The sequence below is a fragment of the Amblyraja radiata genome, chromosome 9 (assembly GCF_010909765.2).
Source record: "Amblyraja radiata isolate CabotCenter1 chromosome 9, sAmbRad1.1.pri, whole genome shotgun sequence".
NCBI classification, from domain to species: Eukaryota; Metazoa; Chordata; class Chondrichthyes; order Rajiformes; family Rajidae; genus Amblyraja; species Amblyraja radiata.
Genome location: NC_045964.1, coordinates 11407484 through 11419926, shown reverse-complemented (window position 1 = coordinate 11419926; position 12443 = coordinate 11407484). Strand labels below are relative to the sequence as shown.

General features: G+C 46.7%; 1 protein-coding gene across 2 annotated transcripts in view; it reads left to right on the top strand.

The window, feature by feature from the left end:
* Positions 1-12443, top strand: part of LOC116976770 (metastasis-associated protein MTA1-like) — an 81431-nt gene that overhangs the window by 20023 nt on the left and 48965 nt on the right. For both annotated transcript variants that reach the window (XM_033026666.1, XM_033026665.1), the window contains exons 5-6: positions 915-1014; positions 10790-10978. In XM_033026666.1, coding sequence (XP_032882557.1) covers positions 915-1014; positions 10790-10978 — 289 coding nt within the window. The remainder of the gene's footprint in view (positions 1-914; positions 1015-10789; positions 10979-12443) is intronic.

Below are 12443 nucleotides of genomic sequence, written 5' to 3'. Positions count from 1 at the left end.
GGAGGGGAGTGCAGGCTTACTGCTGGTCACCAGTTCTGAAGACTGTTTATGTAATGAAAGATTGTGTGTCATTCAGTGTCGATGCTGAATATTGCTTTGTGTATTTGTTTATTCAGAGATATCATAATGTTTCACTCCGTGATATGATTTGTCCATTAAATGGAGCCTTGGACTCACAATGCTCTTCAGAACCCCTTCCACAAAAACCAGCGAACCACGCTATGGACTTGCTGGTGTCCTGAGTTATTTTTAAGATGTTATTTATTGAAGCAAATTGATGTTAATTTAATGGGTTACTCTAAGAGTAAATGCGGGAACCACAACTGTGCGCTTCTGAGGGTGCAATTCTAGATTCCAACCCCCTGACATTATCTAATGTGAATTTGGTCAATGCGACAGGTGGCAGCCACAGCCATTTCTCCACCAATTTGTTCTTGTTGGTGGCATTTGTTTCCTGTCAGTTCTTGTCTTTGGGGGGGGGGGGGGGAGGGGGGGGGGGAGAGTGGAGTTGGCCTAGCCCGGTGGGTATCTTTCCTTGTGATGTAGGAGACCATTTAGACCATCATGTTGATGCTGCTCCTCTGAGCAATGCTGTTGCACCATTTATTCCCCTGTGCTTTATTCTTGCACTCAGGCCCATTAATACCCTTTCATCTGATTCTCGCGCCAGCGATCTACACTAAGGAATACTGTACGGAGGCCACTTAACCTACCAGCCAGCACATACGTGGGAAGAAAACAGAGCACCCGGGTGGGGTAAACCCACGAGATCACGGTGGGAATGTGCAAACTCCACACAGGCAGCACTGGAGATCAAAATTGGGCCTAGGTCGCTGGAGCCATGAGGCAACCTGCAGTGTCACTGTGTCACTCAAATAAACAGTAACACTGTAATCCTCTCCACTCCTCTCTAGTTCTGTCGGAACATTTGCCCGTGCTTTAGACTGCAGTAGTTCGGTGAGACAGCCCAGCTTACACATGAGTGCAGCGGCAGCATCCAGGGACATCACCCAGGTAAGAAACAATGCCCAGTGCCGCCGCGCTGCCTATGGTGCCTTCCTGCTGTCCCATACGGGCGGGCACTTGTGCCTTCTCCACATACTGCCTGCAGTTTCATCTGGTGGATTTGGGAACTCGCTCTGCACAGTGTTATTCGCTGAGATAGCACTCTAGTGCAGGAACTCGTGCAGACGTTGTTGTTACAGTTCCATAGTGAGGGAATGCCGTGCTATCGGATGTGGCCCCTTGTGCGTGGTCTTTGCGTGGCCTCCGCGGTCGATGGAACCATTGGAAAGATACGCAGGGGAGGTTTCCCCCAATGTTCTGGGATCAACAATCACCCTTCAGTCAGTATCAATAAAACAGATGATCTGGTCATTGTTGCTGTTTAAAGGAACTTGCTGTGTGCAAGCAGACTTCCTTTTCTTACGTTGTGGTGAAGACCCAAAGCACTGTCAGGCAGAGGTAATAAAATGCAATAAGCGTTTTCTGTCGGGCTGGAGGCCTGTGACTAGTGATGTGCCTCAGGGGTTGGTGTGGGCCCATTGCTGCTTGCGGTTTATATCAACGATTTAGAATGAGAATGTGCAATGGCATAGTTAGTAAGTTTGCAGATGACACTAAAGTGGGTAGTATCGTAGACAGTGAAGATGGTTATCAAAAATGACAACAGGATCTTGATCAGTTGTGCAAGTGGGTTTGAAGAATGGCTAACTAAAAATAATCAGTCATTCATCTGTGATATTGGCTCCGTTTTTCTCTTCACATGAGCAGAGCCTCACCTACTAGACATATCATGTAGCCCTGCACTTGATGACTTTTGCATTCCTTTGTTTTTACTGCGTTCTCACTCTCTAACCGCCCTTCTCTCATAGCTTGTTCTTTTTCTCTCACTCTAATCAGGGATCGCTAGACGGCATGGACTCGGTGGGCCGAATGGCCTGTTTCAGTGCTGTATCTCTAATTGCTTCCATTAACCCTCAACCAGATGGCCTCCACCGTGCATCCTCATGGCAATCCTTGCCCTTTCAGAGATATTTCCTCTCTCCTACCCATCCCTCCCCTATTCTCTCCACAACTCAATTGTTAACTGTTCCTCTTTGCACGGATATTGCCTGCCATAGCAGGTTCTGTTTTTACTGTAGATGCTGAAGCTCCCTCATCCCTGTCCTTTCGAACACTTGCAGGTCAGTTATAATATTGATTGGCTAATGAACAAAACTTCCTGATTTTTTTTTCCCCACAGTGGTTCAGGTCAGACATTCATAGAACAGTACAGCACAGCACAGGGACAGGCCCTTCGGCCCACAATGTTTATGCTGAACATGATCCATATCCCGCTATTTCTTGCATTTTCATGTGCCTATCTAAAAGCCCCTTAACTGCACCTATTGTTTTAGTTCTTTTAGTTTTAGAGAAACAGCGCAGAAACAGGCCTTTTGGGCAACCGAGTCCGCACCGACCAGCGATCCCCATACACGAGCACTATTCTGCACACTATTTTTACAATTTTACCAAAGCCAATTATCTTACAAACCTGTACGTCTTTGGAGTGTGGGAGGAAACCGGAGGACCCGGGGAAAGCCCATGAGGTCACGGGGAGAATGTACAAACTCCGTACAGACAGCACCCGTAGTCAGGATCGAACCCGGGTCTCTGGCGCTGTAAGGCAGCAGCTCTACCGTTCCGCCACCGTGCTGCCCCTATATATACAGTATATCTCCCTCCACCACCACTGGAGCAATCAGTACTGGGGTGACCAGAACAGCACGTAAAACTCCAAATGTGGCCTAACGAAAATCTTATAGAGCTACATCATGACTTCCTGGCTCTTGTATTCAATGCCCTTATCGATGATGGCAAGCAAACCATACGCCTTCTTTACCACCCTATATACTTCTGCTGCCACCTTCAGTGAGCTATGACCTTGAAATCCATGATTCCTATTGACATCAATGCTGTTAAGGAGTTTGCCACTAACTGGATACTCTCTCCATACATTCAACCTCCATCTGCCGTTTCTCTGTCCATTTCTGTCGTTGATCTATAACCCACTCTATCTTTTGACAGCATTCCTCACTGTCTGCAACTCCTCCAGTTTTGGTGTTGTCAGCAAACCTATTCACCAACCCATCCATATTTATATCTCGGTCATTTATACGTATAAATAGTAAGATTAAACGAGAACATACCATTTCGAAGTTTGATCATTATTTTATGAGGAGTACGTTGAGGGAATACGTGAAGAGCCCCGCCAGGACGCATGCGTGTCATTCTTCAAAGCAGCGGTGTGAAATCACAGATAACTGTAATGACTTAAACATAGTAAGATTAGAGAAAGAAATACCAGTTGAGTATATGATCATGGGTGGGAGCGGAGGGCACGTATTCCCTCAACGTACTCCTCATAAAATAATGATCAAACTTCGAACTGGTAAGATCTCGTTTAATCTTACTATTTTACTTCGGAGTCACGTGAGTGACTACGTGAAGATTTCAAAGCTCTGTGATTTCATGCCGTGGAAATGAGTCCATGCATCACATCTGCCTCAATGACTGTAGGAGGAATTGTGTCAACATAATTTAGGCATGAATCCGACATTAAAATCCATGAAATTTATTAACACAAATTATAACCCCTATTTATGGGGTAAATTAAATTACAGAACTTACCCCTCACCATCCTGCTGCCTTGAGGATTTGGTCCATTGGTACATCCAACTGCATAGCTGCCGATGTAGCTGCAGCCCTGGTGGAATTAGATTTAAAAATATTAGTATCCACCCCAGCCTGTGTTACAACCTGTTTCAGCCATCTTGAGATGGTCTGGACCGTCACTCTTTTGTGTGGTTGCTTATGGCTGACTAAAAGTGCCTTCTCATTGCCTCTGATGATTTTCGTTTTCTCCATGTATAACGACAAATATCTTACTATACAGAGACGATCATCTGTTGGGTAAGACCTAAATTCTATATTGAGGCCTGCTGATCCCTGTCTGTTCTGCTTTACTAATTCATAAATATAAAACGTAATATTTTCAGATGAAGAAGTCATGTTGTCCAGTCTTAATTTATGTAATGACTGTACCCTTTGTGCCGTGACCAATGCCATTAGCATGACTGTTTTTAATGTCAGTCTATGTAGGGACAGAGCTGTTGCTGGAGACCAATTCCTGAGCATCGTCAGGACAATACTCACATCCCATATTTGAGAGTACCTGGTTCTTGGGGGATTGGTATTAAAGATTCCCCTCATAAGTTTAGTTACCAGTAGGTGAGTCCCAACAGAGTGACGCTCTGTTCCTTGCCATAGATAAGTTGATAGGGCACTTCTGGCGCAGTTGATGGCACTATAACTGAGCCCCTCATCATAATGGAGGCCTGCCAGGTATTCCAGAACAGGCGGGATGTTCATATCTCTGTAGGTGATGCTGTGTTTGTGACAATACATCTCCCACTTCCTGATATAGACCAGATACTGCTTTTTGGTGGACTGTCTGTGGGCAGAAAGGAGGAAATGTATAAATAAACAATTTTCCCCAATGCAGCGAAAATGCATCTGTCGCCGCTGCCCCAGGGTCTGTTTCCCACGAAACATAGTTTGATAACTGGTGATTAAGCCTGGATGCGAATAGATCGATATCTGGTGTTCCATATCGTGCTGTAATATCAGCAAATACTTTTTTATTCAACATCCATTTGCGTGACCTGGTGTCTGCCACTAAATTTAGTTTACCTGGTAGGTAAGTAGCTGATATCCAAATATCTCTCTGGATACACCACTGCCAAATTGTATTAGCCAGATTGTCACATGATGTCGATTTGTTTCCACCCATGTGGTTGATATATGCTACCACGGTGGTATTGTCAATCTGTAGTCTAACATGCTGGTGATATGACCCAATACAATATGACTTTAGGCCATAGAATGCACCCAACATTTCCAGGTAGTTTATGCCCAGTATGAGTAATAATTATGCCTCCTGAGCAGTCCATCTACCTCCACAGCTGGAGATGGAATTGGTGGCACCCCAACCAAGTGCACTGGCATCAGTTTGTAGCACCATTGAAGGGTTGCTGATAATGATTGGATTGAAACAAAGCCAAATGTTATCTATCCACCATTTTAGTTCCATTATAGCTTTGATTGGTAGCTTCATTGGTCTGTCAAAATGACCAGCATTGATTTTGAGTGCTTGTATTTTTGCTCTCTGTAAATTTTGGTAATGTAAAGGTCCAAATTGCGTGGCTGGAAAGGCAGCCACCATTTTGCCAATTACTTTTGCTACCAATCTGATCGATGGTTTACTGATGTCAATGAGGTTATTGCAAGCCTCTATTAAGTCTATAGCCTTTCCCTTTGGCAAAGTCACCGACATGTGAACTGAGTCAATGGTGAACCCCAAATAGTCCATTGTAGTGGAAGGCGTTAATTTAGATTTAACTGGATGGATAATAAACCCTAGTTTTTCAAATAACTGTTTTGTGGCTGTTACAGTTTGTTTGGCCAATTCCAAAGTTTTGCCCACAATAAGTATGTCATCTAGATATGCCATGACCATGTGTTTTAGTTTCCGTAGAAACGCTAGGGCTGGTTTCAAAATTTTTGTGAACAGTCTGGGGGCTGATGTTTAGCCATTTGGCAGCGCTCTATACTGCCAGCGCTGTCCCATCCAGTTGAATTTTAAGAAACATCTGTGGTCACCTCGTATAGGCACTGTATAGTAAGCATCTTTTAAATCGATGCTAGCCATGAAGTAACCTTTGGAAATCAATTGTTTAGCAGTAACAAAGGTTTCCATTTTAAAATGAATATATTGTACAAATGTATTCAATTAGGTCAGATCTATGATGATGCGACAACCACCATCTTTTTTGTTTTTGGTAAATATATTGGACACGAATTCTAGCGGTTCGTGTTGGGATTTTTCAATTACACCTTTTGCGTAAAACCTCTCCAGTTCAGCATGCGCTTCTGATTTCTCTTTACCAGAAAGTACTAACATTCGGTTCGGTATATGTTGAACTGGAGGGCTGTACTTGTGTATAAATTCTATTGTATATCCCTGGATACTGCTTAAAATATAAGTATCGGTAGTTAACATGCTCCATGCATCCAGAAAGGAGTGTAATCTCCCCCCAACCTCCATGCTCCCTGTATTTTGTAGGGAACCAGACCCACCTACCTCCATAGTTACCAGTGGCAGGTTTACTTCTTTTTGTAAATCCTTCGTTGATGTTGAGGCGGTGGTGTCTGGGTTTGTGGTTTGGTTGATGTTGGAGGTTCGCATATCTTCCAAGAAGGCCGGCCTGGGCCATGGCCTAAAAAAGACTCATGTTTGGTGTACCGGACCTTCGAGCTTTCACCAGTCGGTCTTGTTCTACTGGTGGGTGCGTAGGGATGCTGTCTGTGGCTGTAGTGGGTTTTTGATGAAGTCCCTTTTATGAGTCCCAGGGTTTTTACTTTCTCATCGAGCTCCTTGACTTGCTTCGATAGGTTACCTCCAAATAGTAGTATTGGTGGTTTTATGTTCCCAGGTTTGCACAGACCCGCGAATTTCGGATTTAAAGTAGGTCAGATGGCACTCTTCCTGATGCTATTTATCTCATATTGAGTGTTGCAAAGCAATGCCAGTGCATCCTGTTGGTCCTGGGACATGTCATTCTCATCCACTGTGCGGGCGAATGCTGTTATCCCTGCTGTTAGGAGTTTTAATACCTTTCGGAATTTGACATCCATGCCTCTAACTCCTATTCCAATATGTTTCCATATACAAGTATTGACTACTGGAACATTCAGGGATATACAGTTGCCCGGTGCCAGGTGTCTTGACGTGGTGTCCAATACAGCCTGTTCTTGTAGCTGGTTAAAAGACATATAGTCTATACTGGCAGCAAGCTTTTGCTGCAGGTTTTGGCCAGTCTGGTCTGGCTGTATGAAGTTGGACACCATGTCCAGCAGATTTTCTCGTTCCTGCATCCCCTGCACACTTGATTTTTCTTCTGCGAACCCCTCTTCAGGATCAGCCCAGTACTGACCCCCAGTGCTCCCTTCTGATGAGGGAGAAGCACTGTGCAGCCCTACAAGAGGTGCTGCTGTGGGTTTTCCATAGAGCCCACAGTGACTCGACTCCATCTCCTGGAGCCTGTCACGTTGGAGCAAATGCTCCACACAACGCTCCATCCGGCTCCAGCGCTCATGGTCGCTGGCCGCCCGCGGTTGCTCAAAGTCGGACTCCTCTGAGTCCACGACTTTGTTTGTTTTTTGTCTTGCCTTACCGCCCGGCCGCGGAGTGGATCTGGCTGGTGCGGAGGCGACATCGGCCACAGCTGATCCCATTATCGGTGATTCAAGTGCCGCTGGCCGCTGCTGGCTGCCCGCTATTCCGCGGTCCTCCCCCACCAGCTTTGTCGCCCCCCTTGTTGCTTTCTTAGACTTGTCCATGCTTCCCACCTGTAAGTTGGTATAGGAAACACACAAAAAGACCACAGAGTAACTCTTACCTGCTGGTTCCGGCTTTTTAAAACTGCCGCTGTGGGGGAACGTCGTTCCACCCCGCCTGACGTTTCGCAATGCGTGTAGCGATATGACACGCATGGGTCCTGGCTGGGTTCTTCACGTAGTCACTCACGTGACTCCGAAGTAAAATAGATATTAGAGATACACTGTATATAAATAGGAAATATAAATTACACAGTATTTCTAACTGCACATAATTTATTGTAAAGCTAAAAGATATATATTATAAAAAATATATATATTACAAGTATATAAGAAAAGATAAAGAAAGAGAAATATCTTTGCCTGTCCAAATATCAAAAAGGCTTAACACAGAGTAAAGCTACCTCTGCACCATACTATTATAGCCCTGTCCCACGGTACGAGTTCATTCAAGAGCTCTCCCGAGTTTAGAAAAAAATCACTCGTGGTAAGCAGGGAGAATGAACGTAGCGGGTACGTCGGAGCTCGAGGACGTCTCTTAGCGGCTCGTAACGCTAACGGCTGGTACTCGGGAAGACTCGCTAACAGCAGGTAAGCACGGGAAGACTCGTGAAGATTTTTCAACATGTTGAAAAATGTCCATGAGAGCCATGAGTACCAACGAGTGGCCATTACTGTAAATCTCCGAGTTCGAATCAGGGCAAACTCGGGAGAGCTCTTGGAATGAACTCGTACCGTGGAACAGGGCTTTTACCAATCAAAGAGTCATCCAGCATGGAAACGGACCCTTCTGCTCAACTCATCCATACTGACCAAGATGTTCCATCTAAGCTAATCCTGCATATTTGAGCTTGAGGAAGACTTTGTGGAACCAAACCCTGGCTCTTTGAAGACCACCCAATCTCCTCAGCCACAAATTATTGAGGAACAGGGGACCTCAGAGCAGTGAGGAGCAGAAGGACCCCAGACTACTACCCTGTAGATCCTTGGCATTGGCGACACAGGTGGATAATGTGGTTAGGAAGGCATTTAGGATACTGGCCTTCATCAGTCTGAACTTTGAGTATAGAAATAGGGAGGTTCTGCTCCAACTTCATAGAACCGTGGTTGGACCTCAGCTGGAGTGCATTGTATCCAGTTCTGGTCACCACCCTATGGGAAAGGTATAATAGATGCGGACTGTCTTTATACGCCTCTTTTCATTTTATAAACCTCTATCGAGTCTCCCCTCATCCTTCAAAGCTCCATATATAGCTTCCAGCCAGAAATGACATATTCCTGATGAGTTTAGTTATTTCTGCATTGTAGTTGATTTTTGTATGACAACGGATTGCAAGAAGCAAGAGTGTCATTAGTATATTTTTAGTGTTGTTGGCTGAGGGATGAATATTGTACAGTATTCCTTTGCTCATCTACAACACAGTGCCGGTGGGATCTGTGGCAATTTCCAAAAGAGGTAATGAGACTTTGCTTGGACATCTCAGTTGAGAGATGGCTGTGCCCACATTACAGCACAGGAATGTCAAGAAGATTATTAAGTGATCGACCCTCTGGAGTGAGATTTGAATGTATAGTCTTCTGTCCCAAAGCCACCCTTGACAACTGATGTCAGTAAAACATTACCAATCGCAAAACCTTGAAGCTTACTCATTGCAACAGATAATGTTTTTTAAAATATTTATATTTGACCTTTTTAGAGGAAGAGAATTTCATAGGTTCATAAGGCATTGACGCAGAATTAGGCCATTTAACTCATGAACTCATCGGTCTGAACGAAATGTCGTTGCCTGCAGCCATACATGTAATAATAAACAACACACAATAAACACAAATTAACATCCACCACAGTGAGTTCACCAAGCACCTCCTCACTGTGATGGAGGCAAAAGTCTTAGGGTTGCTGTCTCTTCCCTCCTCTTCTCCCTCTGCGCTGAGACGATACCCCACCGGGCGATGGTAAGTCAGTCCCGCGGTTCAAGCTCCGCGGCCCGGGGGTGGTCGAAGCTGCCGCCCTCCAGTCCAGCGGACGCAGTTGTTGCCACGGGAGCTCCGGAAAACAGGCATCAACCTGTGACCCGCGAGCTCCCGACGATGTCATCCATTGGCCCGCGGCCGAGCCCCGGATTCAGGTCGCAGCCGCCAGAATGCCGCCTCAGCCGCCGGAGCACCGTCTCCGCCCCGCACCGGACCGCCCACACGGGAGCGTCTCAGCCCCGCACCGGGCCGCCCCCACGGGAGCGTCTCAGCCCCGCACCCGGCTGCCCCCACGGGAGCGCCTTCCAGCCGGGAGCCGGGCCGTCCACACTGGAGCGCCTTCCAGCCGGGAGCCAGGCCACCCACACGGGAGCGTCTTCCAGCCCCGCACCGGGCCGCCCACACGGGAGCGCCTTCCAGCCCCGCACCGGGCCGCCCTCACGGGAGCGTCTCAGCGCTGCACCGGGCCGCCCACACGGGAGCGCCTACCAGCCGGGAGCCGGGCCGCCCTCACAGGAGCGTCTCAGCCCCGCGCCGTCCACCCTCACCGGAGCGCCGAGTCGAGCCGCTGCCCGAACGCCGCCGCAGCTCGAAGACAGCCAGCCTCGCGTTGGTAAGTCCTGGCTGGCTCTACCTCCGGATCCTCGAGGTCGGTCGCAGGTTGGAGGCCGCCAGCTCAGCCATTAGGCCTCAGCTCAGACGGGGGAAGAGAAGGGGGATACGACAAGAAAGTCGCATTCCCCCGAAGGAAGAGACAGAAAGCCCTGTTTCACCCCCCCCCCCCACACACATAACACAACCTAATAACCAAAAGTTTAACTGAACAAGACAAAAAAAACAACACAAAAAAGTAAAAACAGACAGACTGCAGGCGAGCCGCAGCCATTTCACAGCGCCGCCACTTCCGGAATCATCGAGATTGCTCTGCCATTCAATCATGGCTGATCTATTTTTCCCTCTCAACCTCATTCTCCTGCCTTCTCCTCATAAGCTTTGATGCCCTTACTAATTGGAACCTATCAATCTCCGCTCCCAATGTCTTGGCCTCCACAACCGACTGTGCCAATGAATTCCACAGAATCGCCACCCTAAAGAAATTCCTTCTCATCTCCATTCTAAAGGTATGTCCTTCAATTCTGAGGCTGCGCCCTCTGATTCTAGACTCTCCCACTATTGGAAACATCCTCTCCACTTCCTTTCTATGTATTCCTTTCATTATTTGGTAAGTTTCAATGACATCTGCCCTCAAGATTTGTACATTGTGAAGCTCCTATCTGGCATAAGATGAAGAGCAGAAGTCACTCAGGCCATTTTGAGTTTTATTTGAAACCAGTTGCACTCATTTCTTCTTTCTCCTCCTTCTCTTCATGGGCAGTTTCACGCCATGGACACCCTGTACAAAAACGCCTATGAGGTCTCGCAGGCCATCTCTGCACTGGTCCCACAGGGTGGCCCAGTGCTTTGTCGGGACGAAATGGAGGAATGGTCTGCTTCCGAGGCCAACATGTTTGAAGAAGCTTTGGAGAAATATGGGAAGGACTTTGAAGACATTCAACAGGATTTTGTAAGTAGTCCACGGATAGGGATATTTGTTTGCACCATGATTATATGATCAATGGGTATCAGATGTGCTTTATTAATGATTGCAAGAGTCTGGTTCATTGGAACAGATGCAGTTCATTGAACATTTTAATTCAACTCTCCCAGTCAGTTACATCGTGACTAATCTGTCTGGTCTCTAATTGCAAGACACTAGTCCATAATATTCATCCTACTCTAATTTAAATAATCTACTGTTGTTCATTTACATGTTAGACTAGAACAAAGGAGGACCCGGCGTGTGGCGACTGCCATGGGGGAGGGGGACGGGGGATAACAAAGCTGGCGTGGATACTTTTAACTTTGTCAGTGCCCTTTATGTAGTGACCAATGCATACCTTGGGTAAGCAAGCAAAGAATGTCACTGACGTGACGGTAGAATATTCATTCATTCATAATATGCTGATTAAATAGGAAACGAGTGCACTTCATAAACCAGACTCGTGTAGTAAAACTGCTCAGAAGAAGTGACCCTAACAGCCTCTGCCTGGTCGTTGGTTGGTAGCCCTCTTACCTAATGTATGTGCCTTTACACACAATATTCTTCATTAGCTTGTCCACATCCCTCTGGCTGTCCAGAAGCATTGTCCCAACCCCATGCATCATTGCATGGTGGATTCTTGAAGCAGCAACATTTTCCTGCGACTAAACAAATGCTGCTTCTATTGTGGTGTTTCCCTTTTCGGGCTGGGTGTTGAGATAGCAGCAATAAAATCTAGTGCTGGTAGATGTGTGAAATTGCAGATGACCAATTGATTAGTGCTTGCAGAAACGGAAACGTCTTGCATTGCACAGAAAACCTAGTTCCTCTCTTGTGTAAAGCTTGCAAATCTCATAAAGGTTGTTTAAGAAAGAACTGCAGATGCTGGAAAAATCGAAGGTGGACAAAATTGCTGGAGAAACTCAGCGGGTAAGGCAGCATGTATGGAGCGAAGGAATAGGTGACGTTTCAGGTCGAGACCCTTCTTCAGACTGATGTGGAGGTGGGGGGGGGGGAAGAAGAAAGGAAGATGCGGAGACAATAGGCTGCGGGAGAGCTGGGAAGGGGAGGGGAAGGAGGGAGAAAGCAAGGACTACCTGAAATTGGTGAAGTCAATGTTCATACCACTGGGGTGTAAACTGCCCAAGCGAAATATGAGGTGCTGCTCCACCAATTTGTGATGGGACTCACTCTGGCCATGGAGGAGGCCCAGGACAGAAAGGTCGATTTCAGAATGGGAGGGGGAGTTGAAGTGCTGGGCCATTGGGAGATCAGGTTGGTTAGTGCGAACCGAGCGGAGGTGTTGGGCGAAACGATCGCCATGCCTGCGCTTGATCTCACCGATGTAGAGCAGCTGACACCTAGAGCAGCGGATGCAATAGATGAGGTTGGAGGAGGTGCAGGTGAACCTCTGCCTCACCTGGAAAGATTGCTTGGGTCCTTGGATGGA